The following is a 21056-nucleotide window of genomic DNA, read 5'->3' on the forward strand; positions in this document are numbered from 1 at the left end:
TGGATTTGCTAAAATCTCATGTTGATCAAAATGGACACGGCGTGGTGAGTATTTAATTGCATACTGTACAAAATGAATACAGTGTAATTTCACTTAAAAATGTATAAGAAGTAAACAACCTGGCATATTTTGTTTGCAGTTCCTTCCGAGATATCTTACGCATATTTTCAGAAAGTGGAATAAAAGCACTCTGATCAATCTTGTTATGAAAGGGAAAACCTGGAGAGTTGCAGTGCTAAGGAGGAACAAAACATGTCGTTTTGGAGTTGGATGGAATTCGTTCACCTTAGATAACAAACTCCGAATTGGGCAGAAGTTAGTGTTCTCTTTTGTGGAAGACAACACTTTTCAAGTTAACATTGTTAGTTGAATTTGCTAGTCTATTATCAGTTAAATTATCATTTTGGCTGCAGAAGAATGTTTTATGCCATCTTCTTGTTTTGGCTTAAGAGCCATGAATATTATGGTCGCTGTATTTGGATTTTAATTCCCAAGTTGAAGTAGTATGGTTTCTGAACAATGTAAGATATTTCTGCAATGAATGGTTATTAAAATTCGTTGAGCTGTTTATTTTCATTTCTGCTGCATAGAGTCCAATGTATGACTGGTGTATGTTGTTTCTGTATGACATGGTAAGATTGACAACAGGAATTAGCATATTTTGAAAATATAATAAAAAGGTGATTCCTAATGAGAGTGCAGATGAACATAAGTACAACTCTGTAATTTAAGTTTTTGGCAGAGCATAGAAAACCTCCTTATACACTACATTCTGTGTTAAATCTGTGGTGCAACCACTTTCATCATCAATAAAAACATTCAACCCAGATGGAGATGTTACCCGGCTTATGGCAACATAAAACTGGCCATGCGTAAAAACTGGTTTAGGAAGATAAAGGCCAACAGTTTGAAGTGATTGTCCTTGTGACTTGTTGATGGTCATCGCGTAGCAAATCTGAAGCGGCATCTGCTTCCTAACCAACTTAAAAGGCATCCTAGTATCGCTAGGACATAATTCCATCCTTGGAATGAAGTGTTTAGTACCAACAAAAGATCCGCATATTACCTCACACTCAACGCAGAATTTGAGACACTTTGTGACAACCATCCTAGTTCCGTTGCAAAGTCCTAGAGTCTGATTAAGATTCCGCATCAGCATTACAACAGCACCAACCTTCAGTTTGAGGTCATGAAGCGGCATTCCAGGGAGATTCATTGAGTTTAGGTACTCTACAGGAAAAGCAGAATGTAGATCACTGTCATTCCCAGCGAATTCTTCAGCACTGTCGACACTATAGTAAGTAACAGACTCGCCTGGAATCATATCAACTATTTGAGAATTAAGGTGACCTACTGTTTGGTTAGTAGGTGTCAATATTGCCCTCTCACTCAAATACTTTGCATTTCCACAATTGTTGACAAAATCTGGATATATTGTTTTGATCATATTTTCAACAGAATTCTCTCTATCCATATCACAGAATTGACCTGGGACCAAGATATCATCTTCTAACATGTCAGGAGCTCCTGCGAGAGTTGGCCCTGAAAATTTTCCATCACCAATGTCCAGAACCCATTGCGCAAAAGCATTTAGTTCGTCAATTTCTTGCTGGGAATTACCCTTGTTAAGCCGCATGTTTCTCTTTAGAAGAAAAATTGTACAAATATTCCACAATCGAGATCTAGTAATGCACGCAGACAGAATTTGACTTCGATCACCTTGTGGAATGACTGGGAGAATCTGTCTAAAATCGCCTCCCAAAAGTACTGTTATCCCTCCAAAAGGCTGTGAGGCATGTATTGGATCAACAACTTTCATTATATCTCGAAGTGACCGATCCAAACATTCAAATGCAAATCTATGTTGCATAGGGGCTTCGTCCCAGATAATAAGTCTTGTTTTTCTGATAAGCTCTGCAATGTCAGAATTCTGACCTATACCGCATAGTGAGAATTCATCAAGGACAATAGGAATCTTGAAACGTGAATGCGCGGTGCGACCACCAGGCAATAACGTAGCTGCAATGCCAGAAGAGGCGACTGGAAGAACAATCTCTCCTTCTGACCTTAGCTTTGATATCAAAGACCTCCACAAATACGTCTTACCACATCCACCACTTCCATATACAAAAAAAAGTCCACCTTCTTTGTTATGAACAGAATGCAGTATAGCATTGTACACATGACTTTGTTCTTCATTCATTGTTTCCAACAATTTTTCATTCTCGGCTTTCATCTCAGCAATATTGTAACTGGTTTCTTCTATAATCAAGTTGTTGGAACCATGGTTTAAATATGAGCTTGGAGGTTGTGGTAATTGTGGAAAATTCTTCAATGACTTCCCTATTGATCTGAGCAAATCATCTATTTCTGAAAAAAATATATTAAGCAGGGTTAATGCTGAAATTTAGAAATATAATACTATGCAGTGTTAATTTTGAGCTTTAACCTGGAAATTAAAAAAAAATAAAAATATGCAAAACAATTGACCTGAGCAAATCATAACTCTTGCAAAATATATTATCCACTGTGAATGTTTAAAATGTAATTCATATGTAACAAAGAGCTTAAATTATGCAAAAAAACAAAAACAATCTGGTCAAAACATATTTCTGAGAAATACTTTATGCAAAAGAATTGAACTGAGCAAATCAAACATTTCTGGGCAAATATATAATGCAGGTATAATGGCATAAAAAATGCAAAAAAAATAAAAAACCAAAAATATTCAAAGCACAGATATTTTAGTAATATTTGTAGTGATGTACCTGCAAGAGCATAAAATTGGACCTGCTTATCATTAAGCATGAGGTTATCATCCTTGGCCAGTTGACGACGTTTAAGTAAAATGTCTTCAACCATGTGTTTCCAATGGGAATTCCACAGATGTAATAAATCTGTGACCTTGCAATTTACTATTATGTGCACAAATAGTTGTCTTATCTGTGGTGGTAAACCACCATTTGCACATTGCTGTATAACTTCATGCCACTCTTTGTCATCATCAAGCAAACCATAGTCCTTGCAGGCATCGCGAAAAGTCGCATGACATACACCATTAACTGTTCTCAGACTTTTAAATGATGTTGGACCACAAACCTTTGTGAGGAGCAAACGCATGAACCATACTTCACCACTACTATGATGCGTGTATGATAAACGTCCAATTTGAAAACCTCTCTTTCTTGGATTCCATCTCCTCTGACCATCATTCCAGACATAGTGCTCTGGGATTTGCTGGTATGTACATTTTCTGGCATTACTATCGAAAGCACACAGTAGAAAAAAAGCTTCGAGCTTGCTTAGCTTGTCTTTTTCCTTCTCTGCAACTTTCTGTAAAGGCTGGCTGGAGGAGAAGGTACAATTCTTCTGTCCGGGCAAATGAAATGGTAAACGCTCCACAGAGATAGTGCGGTGGTGTATAGGGAACCCGAAAATCCTATAAGCAGACTCAGCACCACATATGTACCTCCCGTCAAAGTAAGCCTGAATTTCATCTACAGGCTCATTAGGATTTACATTCGATGATGTTCGCTTCCTACCAGTGACATGAACAGTTGCTGTATCATGCCCTTTCAAGCAATATTTGAATAAATATTTAAGGCTTCGAGCATGACAGCAGATTTCAATATTCATATGGCATTGGTACTTGACTAATAAATCTCTGTTATAAGGCACTACCCACTGGTTATCCAACTCCGCATTGCGAACTTTGACAGTGATGTTTTGTCGACGCCGTTTGTATAGTGGGAAACCGCTCTCATCAAACATAGTTCTTGGGCAGTACCTGAAGTTAGATTAATGAGTGCAATTGAAGCAAATGTACATAAATGACGTCGTGCGGTGCAGAATATAAAAAGCTAAAGAGAGTTTACTTTTTGGGAAAATGCCGGATACATTTCATGCCTTTCATGCAGGGAGATTTAGGATTTTGAAGGCCACATGGGCCATGTATCATAAAGGCTTTGACTGCTGCATAGCCAACGGGATCTTTAACCGGATCAGGTATTTCTGCTGACACAAATTTGTCCACGTTATTCTTAAGATATTTCTTCGATGCACTGTCAAGCCATATGAGCATGTGAACGTGCGGAAGACCTCTCTTCTGGAACTCAACCACGTACATAACTGTGAGAAAATAGTAAGTTAAAATTTATACATAGACTGAACCAAATGCAATCATGCTGCTAAGATTAAGTTTACCTCCAACACAAACACCAAAATGGCCATTCTTCTTAATGTCAGTTGTTAGTTGATCAAGTTTCAATCGGAAAACTCGAGATATAATATCTGGTGAGTTTTCTGTCTCGCAACCAGGTACCAATTGCATCATCTTTTGAATTTCATCCCACAAAGGATTGCAAGTCATCGTTAGGAAAACATCCGGATGACCAACATGTCTACAAACCGCCAAAGCGTCTTGAAAATTCTGTTGCATGTACCTCTTTGATCCGACAAAGCCTGAAGGTAGAATTACTCCTTTTCCAACATCAGCTGAATTAGCATTCCCATTGCGTACAGAATCACAGATATGGCTATAAAGTTCATTCCTTAATATGGTCTGGTTTTTCCTGAACCACCATAACCGTGTTTGTTCAATGGAGGAGAATGCATCAACAATGTGTTGTTGAAAGAGCCTACCACCAAGCCTAGGTGTCAAAGCTGCACAGTAATATAACACAATACTATTACAGGTTTGTATTAGAACTTAATATGTAACTCAAGGTGTGAAATGACAGGGTTTCCATTTATACCTTCATTTTGTCGAATCTGAAACCTATAAGCATAGTAATCCTTCATTGATAAGTAATCACGATCACTTAGATTATCAGGATCAGCGCTATTAAATGGAATTTTGTCATGGTAGCCATCTTCTCCATTCGGAAATAAAAGCGGATATTGGAGTGCCATAAACTTCGGATGAACATAGGATACTCGTTTCAGCTTACCCATCTTTGGCTCAATTATTATGTCACGGTCAGGAGTAGTATTAGAACTGGAACCAACCATTATCCCTGCAACTTCGTCAGAGGGAGAAATATGGTTCTCCCGACCCGACTGCGATCGACAAACCTTAAGCTCCAATTTCAAATCAACTAAATCATTATTCTCCCATCTATCACGTGCCATTCTAAATTTCTTCACTAATTCATTATTTTCATCCAGCATTTGGATCAGTCCATCAACAACTTCTGCATCTACAACCTGACCATCAGCAACATTTACCCAACGCAATCTGTTGTTAACTTCGTTATTAGTATCATATATGTAGAGTTGACAAAATTTCGGTGTGTCGCCGTCATCCGGAATTAGAGAACCAAACACATGATGATTTTGACCGTTGAGGCGGTAAACATATGGTCCTCTGCCCTTGTTTATAGAATGATCTACATTCCCCCCAGCAGATGTAAATGCAAACATTGCATTGTACAGTCTAATACTCCTTTTGAAATCACGACCTTTTACTTCATCGTTGTACAGTGACAACAGGTAAGCAGGAGTTTGAGGTGTCGGAGGTAAACTGACCTCACCTTTTTTTGCAACATATGGAGAAAATCGGAGTTCCTTTATTAACACCTTTGTTCACACGTTCATCGTGCCAGAGCTGAGCATGGCAGTGAATACACTTGTACGAAGGAGCGCCAAGTGTTGCATACTCCTCGGGTATGTACTGATTAGCACGTGTCTTCTTCTTATTTCCAGAAGACCTGGCACTGTGTTCTTCACCTGTAACATAGTTGATTCGAAATCAATATTTATCGCATTACTACAAAATTCATAATTTACTATGAAGCAACATTCTGACTAACCATTTTCAGATTCAGATGAGCAATCCGGTTCAGAGTTTGTTGGGCCGTGCAAATCATCTGGAAAAAAAATTAATATTAGAATCATAATTTAATTAATCAGATGTAGCAGTGAGCAAATTGTAGCAGAAGATTGACAGACCTTCACTGCACTCAGAATCAAACAAACCATCATCTGAGAAGTAGCCACCTTCAGCTGTGGTTTCATCTGTAATTCAAGAAATAATAGTTGGCTTAGTACACTGTCAATTTTTTAAAAACATATGGAATTCAGAATGTAACCCAACCTTTATCATCGTACAGATTAGGAATGGTCTTCGTTCGGTTGCTGAACTCCTCCTCAAAAAGATTACGACTCCAATCTTTGAGAGGTACATCTTCCCAGTCTTTGTTAATTGCTTTTTCTTTACGTTTGTCTCTTCTGTTAGGCAGGTTTGTAAAAGAGGGTATGTTTGTGATATTCGATAGTGGAGTCCTAGTACATGGCTTCCTGGTACTTAGGGTTGCCGTGTTTGATCCTGCAGTTTTTCAGGAACGTGTAATTATTTTATGGTCAGAAACTGGTTTGCATTATTATTATCTATAATCTAGCCTAATATATGAAAAATCTAGACTGAATTAGTGTTCCACAGTAATAAACTTGTCGATACCTTGTTCCATAGAACCATGGTCATCAGTCACCGTGCTAATGTTTGTTAAAACAGAGAAGGGACTGTTTTCATTATTCTCATCAAATCTGGTTGCACGTTTGAATACATGTTTGGATTCCCTATTAGCTGAAATTAGTGCCAAAACACATAACAATTAAGCATGAAATTAGAATTTGGGCTGAAATGAGACACTCTGCTCAGAAAAATTACAGGTATAAAAGGTTATGCATAATGAAACAATATATGCATCAATAGTTTACAGCTAACATCTTATAAAAACACAAATCTCTTATATAAATGGCATAGTTGTTCAACATGGCCAGGCAACTTATATCAAACAATATACATTCAATGCTGGAAATACAAAAGCAAGAGAGTTTTTTTAACATGTATGGCAGGGAGTAGCTGGTGAAGCCTCTGACGTGTCCTTGTTCGAGGATGATCGAACATCCTTATTCATCTTCGTGCATTTTTTCCGCCTTTTCAAAGCTTTATAACCTGCAAAAGATAAGGGAGATTAGAGAACCGTAGTGATGCGTAACAAAAACTAACAAAATCAGTATTCAATTTACGATACCATCTATCATGTCCTCGGAAGTGAAAAGGCGCCATGAACAATCATCATCTTCCTGAATAAAATATGATTAAATTAAAGATCAACATGGTAAGAAACATGGATGAATGTATATATGATCCTGAACAAACCTGGTTCATGGCTTGAACAGAGCTGGGTGCGATAATTTGCCGATTACAAAAGTGATCGTCTTAGCTACAGATTAGGAATGGAGGATGGAGTAAGCTAGTTTTCAAATTTGAAACTGTGTATATTATATGAAGTACAAAAGAAAATGATCCAAAGCTTCTCATGTAAGCTCAAACAGCGTACACTTTAGTTAATATTAAATTATATAAGTGCACATGGCTGCAAGAAAGCAAGGTGGCAGTATGTCCAGATGTCAAGCAGTTGGCAGTTTAGTCGGGCAGTTTAGGCGGTGGCATTTTTGTAATAAAGCAGAACTTCCAGGGCAATTGTATTGGCATGTTTACTGTAGTAATCACGCAGTAGCAACTATAATATAATATAAAGAGATGTGTGAAAAGAATGAAAAAAAAAGTGGGTATATTAGAAGATATATGTACTTGTAGATGGTCATACATGCTCCAACAGATCTTATCTTGTCTAAAAGCCGAGCAGGCCCATATGGGATATGTGTGCCTGCCTGCTATGTCCATGTTTGTTCTAGCAGCCATCAAACAAACCTTAGTGTATTCGATTGGGATTTTAATGCATTATTTTTAGTCTATGGATTTTAATGGATTGTATGAGATTTTGATTTTGTGCGGATTCTTGATGAAATATCGCAAAGTTGATAGGATTTAGGTACAATGCTTCAAAATCACATTGAATTTGGTGGGATTTCAAAAAACTTAAAATACACCGAAGAATGCCACAAAATCCATCATTTTATGAAATGAAAAAAAATCCATCAGCATTTGAATACCATCAGATTTTAATGGATTTTAAACAATCCCAATTGAATACCATCGGATTTTAAAGCATAATTTAAAATCTCAATTGAATACCACCAGATTTTGTAGCATAATTTAAAATCCCAATTGAATACCTCAAGATTTTAATGGATTTCAAACAATCCCAATCGAATACCCTCAGATTTCATGAATGCAAAAAAATGCTTTAAAATCCCAATCCAATACACAATCAAAGAGCCCACCTTTTGTCTAAGCGGAGCTTGAGTTGTGGCTTTTGAGGGGTTATACCTTAAATTTGTAACAGGACACTGTAGCAGCATGCAATTTTTACAGGTAATACATCAGTGACAGTTACCATATTAGAAGACGGTGGAATTCAACATCAATGTGGCCGAGTGCTAAATATGCTCTTTAGTTGTACACTTAACCGATTTTCTCCTGGTTAAATTCGTGTAGGGCTTTGAAGACAAATTCAAGCATATAGGCATTCCCTTAACATCTCTGATGAAACCTTTAATCTCAATCATGATACTGTAACAAATTACTGTTACATATGAGAAATGTATAACCTGGGGAGTTGGCAGTAATAAATAGAGGGCTTGAGTTTGTATAATGTAGCGGGGTTAATAGGCTGAAACATCGTCGACTGACTCCTAACTTGCATTTGGGTAACTGAAATCAAAAAGTTAACAATTAACTCATTAAACTGATAAAAACTTGCATTTAGTCGTCAAAATAGGATGAGATTATTGATTTCTCTCCCATACAAGTCCCTCCGGTATGCATATAATAACACATATCACAATCTGTCTTGTGTTATTTTGAAAAGTTTTTTGGATTCTCTAGCATTCTTCTGTTTTTAAACATTATTTATCTAAGCATCTGATTTGGAAACACATGAAAGTGATTTGGGTTAATACTAATAGACAACCTAATTGAACTGATCCCCAGTTAATAGATTAAAATCTAATTGAACTGACCCTGACCTCAACTCTGACGTTGGGTAAGTGAACCGAAGAAACTTGCAAGTTGGACAACAAACAAATTGGAGAATGCTTTAGTTGAAGGGTTGTTCCTCGAGAACTTTATTTATCCGTGTTTGATGAAAACCTCGCCAAAACTACTGTTAATATTTTAGTAAAAGTAATAAATACATGAATCTTATTTCTTCAACCAGGTAAATTAGGTGAACCAGGAAAGTACATATGACAAGATAGAAAGAAGCCACACACAATCTAGCTGGCTAGCTTTGTTAAAAGACCATAAAGATCATAAATGATTCTCTTGTAATTTATTATATATATAAAACATACTACCAGATAAGTATTCCCAACTGGAACGGAGTCATGACATCTGGTGCATAAGGAGTGCCTATCTGCATGTTCTTTCGAAACTCCTAAGGGCCATTATATAGAAAACGTCCAACCAAGAGCACCAAAGACAGGGGAGCAAATAAGAACAACGTAAAAAGTTAATATTGCATCTATTTTTTTATGACTGATAATCAACAATATTTTCCTCTTGTCTTCTTATTCTTCCCCTTGTTCTTTTCCATTTGATCTAGTTGTAACAAACAACACACCCAAGTCTAACCATGCTCTTTCCTCCGCGTTTAGTTAAATCTCGAACATTATTCAATATAACTTGTTCAAATATATTTCCACTTGCCTTCCTGTTATGGCAATTGCAGATTAAATATCAGCTTTAAAAAAGACTAGGATAGCATATTTTGACTGATTTTATCCCAGAACAAGACATTTAAGAAGATGAATTTTGCCACTTTAGTCCCACATTTTAAAATATGTATCACCATCACCAAGATGCCACCGTAAACTGTTTCACTTCACCGTCCTTAAGGGATTAGGAAGAGGGCTACCAATGATCATATATTATATTCTAAGTTCTAAAAACAAATTTCTCTAAAATGAGAGAGAAAGAGATTTCAAGCGACGAGTAACTTGTACTTATGTGTGTGATAATATGACTGTACATGGTACATTTAAATCTGTTTTCAGGCTCAGATTCAGCAATCTTCCATACATTGAACATCAATCCTAATTGTATTTCTAGAAACTGCAATCACAGATTACAGATATATAGTACTATCAAATTATTCTATTGCTGTGGAGATCATGGTGCAATTCTGTGTGTTTGTTTTGTTTTGAAGCTCAAATTGGATATGTCTAAGTCTAACCACAGTCCTTTTTTTCGGAAATTTTCAGTTGTTTTTTAAACTAATATATTCCAGATATTCGCATTAGTGCAGCAACAGTAAGCATACAAGTAGAATATTAGCAGAAACTCATGGCAGTCACCATTCTGCGCGAGAAAGTGATCAGAATTAAAATTTAAAGTATCAGACTAGTGAATATATACTATTCTCAGTATACTATTCTCCAATTATTTCATGCAAGAGACAACTTTGACACGCCTACTAAATTATTCATATTCTTTATTATTCGCGGTCAGGCAAAAATTTATCGTTGAAAATAATATTTAGCTCATCTGGAGATACATATTCAGCTTTGGATTTGTCAAAAGATATTGTATTTTCATCCACATCTACAATGAACAGAATAAACAAAGGGCTCCATAAACGTGACGTATTCAATTTATCTTATATTTGAAGTCAATTTAGCATGTATATGTGTACTGTCTTTCTACATAAAGGAAGAAAATAATTCTCTTCATTCAGATATATGCATCTTCCCTTTCAAACAATTCAGTGAGAAAGTGTTGTTTTTTGTGCACTGTGGCTGCTGCATATATTTGGTTCATTTGTAAATCACTTGCTAATGAATAGCCACAACATTGGTTGCCAAGAGAGGACTCAACGAGATCTTGACTTGGATGTATATGATTATGAATCCGAACAATTTTTTGAGAAAAAGGCTTACCACAGGGGAGTTCTTGAAGCAGGGACAATACCTCAGGACTTGATTAGCCCTGCTAATTCATCCAGCACAATGATGAGCTATACTAGTTTACCAACTTCTGCTTTTTACGCAACTGAAGTATACATGGGGCTTCCTCAGGTTAATTATCAAGTTGGTAGTTCTACTTCTTCTCCAGAATTATCCAAGAATTATGATGCTCAGATGGTCTCCTATCAGCCATACGAAAACGAATTTGGTACTGAATCCCTGGAACGAACCAACCATTGGCAAGGTGACTCCTGTAACTATCAGTACAGCTTTGATTATCAGAAATCTTATTCTGAGAGAGACCAGCTTTTGCAGCTCAAAAGAAAGTTGCTTGGGAATTTCAACACTCCAGATAATAGGAGGCAAGTATCAATACCTTTCGGTGGAAATACTGATATTAGTGTAAGTTGCTATATATTTCATTTTTGGTATATCAAACTGTTATTTAACAAATACATATTCTGATTAAGTATTCTAATCTTCTTCTAGATCTCACACAGCTTGTATGCTGATCGACTTGAATATACAAGGCAATCCGCAAGAACTTCTTGTAATACTGCAGCTGCTATATCAAATAAGACGCGAATCAGATGGAGTCAAAATCTTCATGATCGGTTTGTTGACAGTGTGAATCGCCTTGGCGGTGCTGAAAGTAAGTCCTTGTCATATGTTATGAAGCATTATTTGAAGATTGTTCTGCTGTTTATTGGTTGTTTTCTTGGTGTCAACATTAGAGGCGACACCAAAGGCAATACTGAGGCTGATGGACTCTGAGGGATTGACTATCTTTCATGTGAAAAGTCATTTACAGGTACTAATATAATCATAAGCTTTCATGCTTTGGTTCTGTCTGGTGTTTTCAGTATTGAGAATAGAATTAATATTTTTTTTTCATTTGGTATTCATCTGTTATGTAGAAATACCGAAATGCAAAGTGTATGGCAGACTCCGCAGAGGGTAAGTCTCTAGCAAAATGTTGGGATTTGCAGTTTGGATCATCAAATGCTAAAACTTACAGGGGTTGCCGAAGAAAATATATATTATCTGATATAAATATAGCTGAAATTTTGATGAGGTTATCCTTACTATATCTCACAAAATAATAATCCTAAAACATTTCTTCTTTATTTACTGCAGAAAAGTCTCAGAACATGACTACCAGGAATGATCAAGATCAACAAATCGACATACAGACGTACATATTTTCACTCTGTTTTGCATCTCCAAACATACCTTCCGCCTTTGAGCTATTGATAACTGTTACTTAAATAGACTAAATTTTGTGCAGAGGCCTGCAACTCAAGGAAGCGTTAAAATTGCAAATAGACGTCCAAAAGAGTCTTCATGAGCAACTTGAGGTTTATAATTTCTTGCTTAATTCTTTTCACTGGAAAAGATCAATATATTTACGCACATTTTGTTCAAACAGATCCAGCGAAATCTGCAGTTGAGGATTGAAGAGCAAGGAAAGCAGCTAAAACTTATGTTCGAGGAGCAACAGAAGGCAAACAAGTGATTTATGAGTTTCAAAATTTCCTGATACCTATATTGATTAGATTGCGGAGAGTTCACTCAGAATTCTCTTTGTCCATCCGAGATTAGTTAGGTTGCTACACGTACCATATTGTTTGGTCTTTTTTCTTGTATTTCTAAATTTAAGTTGGTCAGGAAGAGTAAAGGAATATTTTTACAAATCATCATTTTCAAGCAAGCTTATACAAAAAATGGAGGATCAAGTATACACATAAGAACTTCTACCGGAATAGAAACATAAGGCCATCTATGTTTATAAAAGGTGTTTGATATTAACTTTTTTTTTTCTGGTATAAGACATCATAAGTTGGAGAGTAAGAGGATCTCCGACATTCAAAAACCTTAGCTACCAAAAATCATAACAATTAAAATTATGGATAACATGTAAATTTTTATTCATTTTGATCATGTGTTACCCTTATCTAAAATATAACCAGCCAGCTCATATCGGCTATATTTTTAAAATATAGTGCACATTCTCTTACATGTCGAATTTTGCCGACCAATTTTAATTCTCTTTACCGGTTTCGTGTTGCTAAAAACCTCAAGTGATGATAATCATAGGCAAACATAATACTTTTACATTATTTGTTTAATTCGTTATTTAATATTCTCTTTTGAGACTTACATAAAATTAAATAGGAAAAGAGAATCTTTTGCATGATAATTTTAAGAGTAATTTACATTTTGCACCCCATAAGTTTAAATGCTTTTTCGATTTGGTCTTAAACAAAATTTCTTGCCAATACGCACTCTAATATTTAAAAAACACTTTGATTTGAACCTCTTTGACCATATTCTGTCAGGTTGACTGTTAAAGTTAATAACAACGGGGGTAAAATAGTAATTTTGTACAATTTTTTGCTCTAATCATATTTTTCATGTAAAGTTATTCCCAAAACAGAGAAACAACAACAATGAACGGCCTAAAACCACCCAACCTTCCAAGTCAATAGGAAAAGCTCAAGTGAGTAGGTGCTCACATAGACCAACAACTGATTGAAACACAACATGAGAGCAAATCACAAGAACCGCTCAAGCACAATGCTGGAGATCAAGAACTGAGTCAAAATAGCACCTTCAACAATCATAACACCACCAACAAAAGCTAATGAAGCTAGGCTGGAAAGAGCTACCCCAAGACTGAAGAACAACAACAGACCCTAGCAATCCAATTCAGCGAGTTGACTCACAACGGGGAAAATAAGGCACAACGAACAAGAACAGCTCAAGCTCATAGCAGTCAGAGCTGGCCACCAGAATAAGTCAACACGAGCCAAGAATCAAGAACCCACAAACTGAGCTCAGAATGGTGATTGAGTTGAGACCGAGTCAAGATATTTATATGCCAAAAAGTAGTGATAAAGGTTGAAAACCCCATGAGATCGTTAAAATATGTTCGTATAGCAATAATCTATAATGGGTAACCAAGAAAACAAAGAAAAACCCAAGAAACAAGAACAGATCTACGTTTTTGGGGTTCGAAAAATCCCCAAAACGGAAGACAAATCCCCAAAAATGGGATAAAAAGCTTTGGGTTTAAAGCAAAAACGGCGAAATCATGAAGATTAATCTTCAAACATTGCTTGAACTGCAAAGAATCAATAGAAAATCAAGAACAGTTATTGATTTTTGAAAGAATGTGTGTTTGAAATTTGAAAAGAAAGGAGGAGAGAGAAGAGACAAAACGTTTTTCAAAAAATTTGTACAAAATTACTGTTTTACCCCTGCAGCCGTTCACTTCAACAGTCACCTTGACGGAATATAGTTAAAGGGGTACAAATCGAAGCGCTTTTTAAACATTAGGGTGCGTATTGATAAGAAATTTTGTTTAAGACCAAATCGAAAAAGCGCTTAAACTTATGGGATGCAAAGTGTAAATTACTCTAATTTTAATATTGATAAAGTAGGAATTTAGTCATAACCATATTGGAGTTTGTTATCGAAAAAAAATATTCAACACCAATAAATATAAGTTGCCTTTTAAGGTCTTTAATCTTTGATAAAATTTAAGGAGAGCCTTAAATAAGTATAGTGATCACCTCAAGTCCTCGCAGGAGAAATTTCGGTCAAAATATAGAATTGAGGGTTGTAGATAACAACCAGATGGGCTCCAGAAGCTATGATCATCTCCGCTACCTCAGGGAGACCTTCTACCTCAGGGAGACCTTCTACATGAATCATAGGTCTTCATACATCTCTAATTGACCACATCCTTCCCAAATGGAAAAGGCTATTATGTGCTTAACTCTTCATAAACAACTCTAGATGAGGTTGCATGTCACTATGCACACTAGGTTCGCCCATTGAATGGTTACGCCCTTGCATAGAGACCGAGTCCATCGCAAGTTGTGCTTTTTAATACAGATTGAGCCATTCAAGGGTCGTGCTTTCATATAGGTAGAGGCCTTCAAGGGCCGAGCCTTTAAAGGATCACACCCTCTTATATAGGCTGAGTGTTTCGAGAGCTGGGTATTTGGAGGGTCGCGCCTTTTCATATAGGGGGGCCAGGTACTTGGAGGGTCACGCCTTTTCATATAGGTCGAACCCTTCAAGGACTGCGCCCTTCAATATAGTATGAGCCCTTCAAGGATTGAGCTTTTAGAGGGCCGCGCCCTTACATATAGGGTGAGCCGTTCAAGAGTTACACCCTTCAATATAGGCGAGTTCTTAGAGGGTCGCGCTCTTTCATATAGGTCGAGACTTTTGAATACCGAGTCTTTAGAGGGTCTCACCCTTTTATCCAGGCCGAGTCCTTAGATGATCGTATCCCTTCATACAGGCCGAACCCTTTCTTAGTGATAAGGTTCTTCGTTCCCTTATTCGGCCTCTTAGACATGTGAAATTAAAGTTCATTGATCATATGTACTCCTCAAATTTAAAGAAAATTTCAAAATGTAAATGAATATAGGTCGAGGAGAGGACAGAACCCTTAAAGGGTCGTCTTTCATATAAGTCGAGCCCTTCAAAGATCACACCCTTTCTTCATGGAAGGGTTCTTCATTCCCTTATTCGGCCTCTTAGATATGTTAAATCAAGGTCTGTTGATCATCGGTCCGGCCTATCAGTAAATGTACGATTTTGCCAATAACAAGATCTTAACCTAATAATTTTATGTCATACTCAATTATCTATTAACCTACATATTTTATGCTCTTTGATTATTATTGTAGCTCATCACCATATGTGTATATGTCTCATTGTTCGTAACTATGATGTATATCCAGTCAGATGTGAATTGAAGGAATTGAAGGTTTTTCGTTGTTGGCGCTGTTGTGCATGAATGTGATTGTGATACTCCAATCAAAATGATGGATAGAATAAAATAGTTTATAAGACAAATTATTATTTATTGTTATGAAATATATCAAATCAAATAATAATTATAAAACTAGAAGAATTTTTTTAGAAAAAATTAATTAATTATAATTTATTAAAAGTTAAAATTATTGTCTATAAGATACTTATATTTTATATTGTTCTTTATATTTGGTTAATCGTTTGGATTATAGATAATTTTTTAAAATCAAAATGTAAGAGTTTATTTTTCTTTATTTCAATCCAAGCCAAATACACCTAATTTTGAGAAAATTAAGAACAACTCAAATTAAATTAGCAGGTTTGATTTTCGGTTTTCAATTCCATTCGACTTTTCTATTTGGCTTGGCTAGCAAATGATTCTACTCCTGGGATACCATCAGATTGTTAACAATTTGGAGAGAGGTTTGGACACAGCATATTAAAGCTCTTATGTAGTATAGTTTTATAGATTATTTTAGCTTTATTTCTTTTTAATAAAAATACAATGTTTAAACTTTTTTCAGAAATATAAAATTCAAAAATAAATTATGAAATTATATTTTATATACATATTAGAATGCGTGACAATCAATTTAAAAATATTGTTAACGAATGGAAAAGGAAGAGAGGGAAGGAGTAATAAATAAATCTGTTCTCAATAAAAAATTAAACATCTTTGTGGGTGTATTTAATTAGAATTTGAAATGATCTTTTTCAGTTATGAAATTCGGGTGTATGCAACTTGAATTTTAAGAAATGTATCAGAATCTTGGGACTTTTTAAATTATAATACAAAACCTGGTGATATTCAATCATGGTTTATATTATGATTAAAATTTGATGGAATTCAACTGAAATTATTTAAAATCGGTTAAATTAATAGACTTTTTGGACTTCATAAAATTATTGATTTTGTGAAATTTTAGATTGTCTGTCTATCTATCTATTATATATCTATAATCGAATTTTCTATGGTGTGCCCATGGGCACACAATAGTCACTAACTCCCATAAGAATACTAGTTTTTGATTGGTGGATGGATAATAAATGTTGATGGCCCCCCTGCATTTACACCAATTCCACCAATCAAATGAAGCCATTTTCATGAGAGTTGGTGCTTATTGTGTGCCCTTGGGCACACATTAGAAAGACCGATCTATAATAGCCCAACATCAACATTTTAATCATCATATGAAATTACTCTTTAACCCTCTATTTCATTGAAACAAATATTTAATAGTTTGCACTTAATGATTGTAATTAATATGCATGATCATATTTAAAACATTAAGTGGTTAATTAGATAGTATGAATTAATATGTTAACTTGCTTTATTAATACATATAATTAATAGTTTATGATTAATATATATAATTATATCTACTCCCTCTGTTTTTTTATTATTTGACGATTTGACTTTCGACACATATTTCTAACTATTTTGACCGGGTAGTTAAAAATATTGTTTGTGACTTATTTTTTTTTTAGAATTAAAATTTTGATTATATATTTTTATTCAAAAAAAAATTAAAATAATATTTTTAATCACCTGGTCAAAGGACTTAAAAGTGTGTGTCAAAAGTCAAAGCGTCGGATAATAAAAAAACGGAGAGAGTTATATATTAGGGTCGCGCTCAACAATGAACCAATAGAACCTTAGAACCATTAAAGTTCTGTTCCAGAACCCTAAATTTTAAATAAATTTTCAGAATCTAAATCTAAATATATGTTTTTTTGCATCGTTGTGTGTTCAAATATAATTTTAAAATATAATACATAAACACGACATTTTTGCATATGTAGTTTTGCTGCAGAACCTTAATAATACTAGAAATAAGACTAAGTGTTCCAAGGGTTCTTTGGCTAAGAGCAAGTTCAAGAGTGTCCTAGGTCAAGCCCTAAATATAATATAAAATATCACGTCCTAGTAATTTAGGACATAATTTACTAACTTGAACTCCAACAATGTGCTTTGTTCCCACAATATGTTTACTATTTTATTATTAAAGATTCTTTTTCATCATTAAAGCATAATGTAAAAGTAGAGAGAGAAGATAGTGTTCATGAGAATTTATAATAAAATACTCCCTCCGTCCCATTTTATATGACCCTTATTCCTTTTTGGGACGTCCCAAAAAGAATGAACCTATAATACTTAGTATTTTTTAACACTACTTTTCACTATTAGAGCATCTCCAATAGTTTCCTAGTAGACTCCTAAATATAATATAAAAAATATGACTCTTAGTAATATAGTGTAATTTTAAGAGTGGCAACTCCAACAATGCTCTATATATCCTCCCACTATTGTATATTTTATTCATATCTAAACCCACTATGTCAAAGATTCAAATTCATGTAGTGGGTGGAATGAAATTTATTATTAAAAACAAGTTAGGAGTCACTACATGGCTTTTAAAATAGAGGAGAAAGAAGAGGCTCTTAAGCTTTTTAAGAGCCACTAAGAGCCTCTTGGAGCTCAATTTTTTGAGCATCCTCCTTATATCATAAGTTAAGAGCCTATTTAAGAGCCTACTAGAGATGCTCTTACACCCACTACCTCTCTACTTTATACTCTCTTTTTATTAAAAAGGAGAGATGTGCCTCAAAAATGGGGCTTAGGAGGTTGTCCTAGTGATATAAGGCATCACTAGGACATTGTTGGATCAACTTTTTTTATCAAATGCCCTAAATTATAACTTAGGACATGATATAGGGTATCTCTTGGACTTGCTCTTAGGGTCCTAAGCGGAACATGACCCGGATTTCTAAATAACATGTCGATTATTAATGGCTATTTAATTAATTATATCATCAAACATTTACAACTGAATAATTAATTTACAGCCAAAATATATATTTTTAATAATGTTTAAAAACACATTATATGACTAAAATATGAATATTTAATAAGAAGAGACCTATATACTGACAAGATACTTCATATCTAGAGGTGTTTCATGATGATACGCCATAACCAATTGAATATCAATATGATACTCCGCTAGTAGAGTAATATCATAGTGACACGTAGGTTGCATAAAAAATAACCAATTTTCAACAACATTTGACCAAAATATGAAAATTTAATAAGAAAGGGCCCTAAATACCCATCATACCAGCTCTTGCCTCAACAAACTAAAGTATGAATAGTCGGTATAAAGGGTCATAAATATCCATAAAATATTTGGATACAAGAGGATTCACATGATGATACGTCACAATTAGTGGAGCATCGTATCATGGTGATACTCCACGGGTAGAGGAGTATCAATGTGATATACATTGGGAGTGGAGTAACACACACACACACACACACACACACACAAGATTAATTAGATTCTTGGATAAATATTTGCGAAAATAGCCAATTTTCAGCAATATTTGACCAAAATCTGAATATTAAGTAAGAAGGGGCCTTAAATACCCACAAAATACTCCATTGTTGGAGGAGTATCAGGATGATACGTCACAACCAGTTGTATATCAAGGTGATACTCCAATTATAGAAGAATATCAATGTGATACTTTATGATATGTCTTTTCGACAGGAGGACTAATGTCCCAAGCGTAAGTTCAGACCGTTAGTTAAAAATAGGGGGGTATATTTGAAGTGGAATCACAATTATTGATTAAAGTAGTTTGGTTGGCAGTAATGTGCACAAGATAATTATGATATTATTGGTTGTTCAGCTTACGTGTTTGAAATTATCAAATTAGATGCTTGAAGTAATCAAATCAGATTATTTTTTCATTTATACAGCCAATCATATCTTTTACAAATAAGGTTTCTTGTAGGCAAGATGATAATATATCTATAAAATATCTGGCTGTAAGAGAATTCATATGATGATATGTCACAACCAGTGAAGTATCGTATCATGGTAATACTCCACGGGTAGAGGAGTATCAGTGTGATACCCTATTGGGAGTGGAGTAACATATATATTTATATGAAAAATTAAATTCATGGATAAATATTTGTGAAAATAGCCAATTTTCAGTCATATTTGACCAAAATATGAATATTGAGTAAGAAGTGCCTTAAATACCACAAGATACTCCACTGTAGGAGGAGTATTATGATGATATGTCACAACCACTTGTATATCAAGGTGATACTCCAATGATATAAGAATATCAGTATGAAATTTATGATGCATCTTTTTAACAGTAGGAATAATGTCCCATGCGCAAGTTCAGACCATCAGTTAAAAAGCGGGGGTATATTTGAAGTGGGATCAAAATTATTGGTTAAAATAATTTGGTTGGCAGTGATATGCATAAAATAATTATGATATTATTAGTTGTTCAGCTTACGTGTTTGAAATTATTATATTTGTATCTTCGAACAGTAACAAATAGTCGGAATGGAACTACGCTAAAAAAATTCAATAAAACAAAGTAAGTTTGGACACAACTGGAGCCAAAGCTTCTCCACAAGGCACACAATGGTGATATTATGTTTTAATTTGGAATGATAATTACGAAAAATACATAAATTAGTTCTTAATAATGCATTAGGTTAAAGAGGAAACACGTCCATAAGAGCTCCAATGTCTGAACAATAAAAATCATCACGCATATAAGCACAGGACATGCCTCGCACGGGTTACAATGCTAGTTATATTTAAATCGTGAAGATTCTGTATGAATTGTACAACTTTTTATGTAAAATCCATTTAAAATCAAAAGTCGAATATAATTCATTAGAGCATCTCCAAGAGGCTCTTTATTTAATCTCTTAACTTGAGATTTGTGGAGAATGAGAAAAAAAGTTGCTCCAAGAGACTCTTAGTGGCTCCTCAAATCACTAAGAGCCTCTTATTTCTCTCGCCTCAAAGTTAAGAGCCACCACATAGCTCTTAACTTAATTTTGCACAATAAAAAATTCCTACACTCCAATTCACCTCCACCTTTCTCTCTCTTTTTGTTTTATAGTGGAGCCCAATATGAATAAAATATGGAATAGAGAAGAGATATAGAGAGTATTGTTGGAGTTTGACACTCTTAAATTTGTACTAAATTGCTAAGATCCATATTGTTTATAATATATTTAGAGCATCTCCAGCAGTGTCTTAGTATCTTCCTTATAAATATCATAAAATATTGAATCCTAGTGATTTAGGACAAGATTTTGTATTTCAACTCCAACAATGATCCTTATAATTCATTCCTTATTATTATTATTATAATAAATTTGGAAAGAGATTGATAAAAGATGTAAGGAAGAGAGAGAAAATAAGTTACAATAAGAGAGAGAAATGATTTTTTTTATTAAAGAAATCAAATAAGGCATGACTAGTGGTGCCTTATTACAGTTAAACCTCGATTAAGTAATATCCGATAAA

At 34.8% G+C, this 21056-nt stretch overlaps 3 protein-coding genes and 1 long non-coding RNA gene across 5 annotated transcripts; 1 reads left to right on the plus strand and 3 right to left on the minus strand.

Moving 5' to 3' along the window:
• Positions 1-727: 727 nt before the first annotated feature.
• Positions 728-1746, minus strand: LOC135152723 (uncharacterized). Its single transcript, XM_064093808.1, has one exon. It carries the CDS (start codon positions 1634-1636, stop codon positions 728-730), a length of 909 nt encoding a protein of 302 aa, XP_063949878.1. The 5' UTR covers positions 1637-1746.
• Positions 1746-6467, minus strand: LOC135152724 (uncharacterized). Its single transcript, XM_064093809.1, has 11 exons — positions 6458-6467; positions 6095-6325; positions 5950-6015; positions 5811-5867; positions 5578-5727; positions 4755-5531; positions 4204-4662; positions 3876-4128; positions 2769-3787; positions 1942-2370; positions 1746-1786 (listed from the first exon to the last, which is right to left on the minus strand). Exons 1-11 carry the CDS (start codon positions 6465-6467, stop codon positions 1746-1748), a joined length of 3492 nt encoding a protein of 1163 aa, XP_063949879.1.
• Positions 6468-6617: 150 nt separating this feature from the next.
• LOC108222693 (uncharacterized) lies at positions 6618-7322 on the minus strand. Its single transcript, XR_001807050.2, has 3 exons — positions 7163-7322; positions 7035-7086; positions 6618-6955 (listed from the first exon to the last, which is right to left on the minus strand). It is a non-coding gene; the product is annotated as an uncharacterized LOC108222693 (long non-coding RNA).
• Positions 7323-10412: 3090 nt separating this feature from the next.
• LOC108222644 (myb family transcription factor PHL5) lies at positions 10413-12566 on the plus strand. Of its 2 annotated transcripts, XM_017396530.2 has the most exons (7): positions 10438-11274; positions 11362-11524; positions 11607-11683; positions 11790-11829; positions 12010-12067; positions 12161-12230; positions 12302-12566. In XM_017396530.2, exons 1-7 carry the CDS (start codon positions 10744-10746, stop codon positions 12386-12388), a joined length of 1026 nt encoding a protein of 341 aa, XP_017252019.1. In that variant the 5' UTR covers positions 10438-10743; the 3' UTR covers positions 12389-12566. The 2 variants fall into 2 exon arrangements, with proteins under 2 accessions (XP_063948989.1, XP_017252019.1); XM_064092919.1 differs by having other exon boundaries at positions 10413-11274; positions 12161-12566.
• Positions 12567-21056: the final 8490 nt, after the last annotated feature.

The sequence above is a fragment of the Daucus carota genome, chromosome 5 (genome assembly GCF_001625215.2).
Source record: "Daucus carota subsp. sativus chromosome 5, DH1 v3.0, whole genome shotgun sequence".
Taxonomy (NCBI): Eukaryota; Viridiplantae; Streptophyta; class Magnoliopsida; order Apiales; family Apiaceae; genus Daucus; species Daucus carota.

What these genes read in the sequence shown, in the direction of transcription:
- LOC135152723 (XM_064093808.1), bottom strand. Translation starts at nt 1,636, where the DNA reads ATGCGGCTTAACAAGGGTAATTCCCAGCAAGAAATTGACGAACTAAAT.
- LOC135152724 (XM_064093809.1), bottom strand. An exon ending in TAATCTGTACGATGATAAAG is followed by an intron (nt 6,016 to 6,094) that starts GTTGGGTTACAT and finishes CTTGAATTACAG; the next exon opens with ATGAAACCACAGCTGAAGGT. An exon ending in TCAGATTCGACAAAATGAAG is followed by an intron (nt 4,663 to 4,754) that starts GTATAAATGGAA and finishes ATTACTGTGCAG; the next exon opens with CTTTGACACCTAGGCTTGGT.
- LOC108222644 (XM_064092919.1), top strand. Translation starts at nt 10,744, where the DNA reads ATGAATAGCCACAACATTGGTTGCCAAGAGAGGACTCAACGAGATCTT. An exon ending in GTGGAAATACTGATATTAGT is followed by an intron (nt 11,275 to 11,361) that starts GTAAGTTGCTAT and finishes ATCTTCTTCTAG; the next exon opens with ATCTCACACAGCTTGTATGC. An exon ending in CAACAAATCGACATACAGAC is followed by an intron (nt 12,068 to 12,160) that starts GTACATATTTTC and finishes AATTTTGTGCAG; the next exon opens with AGGCCTGCAACTCAAGGAAG.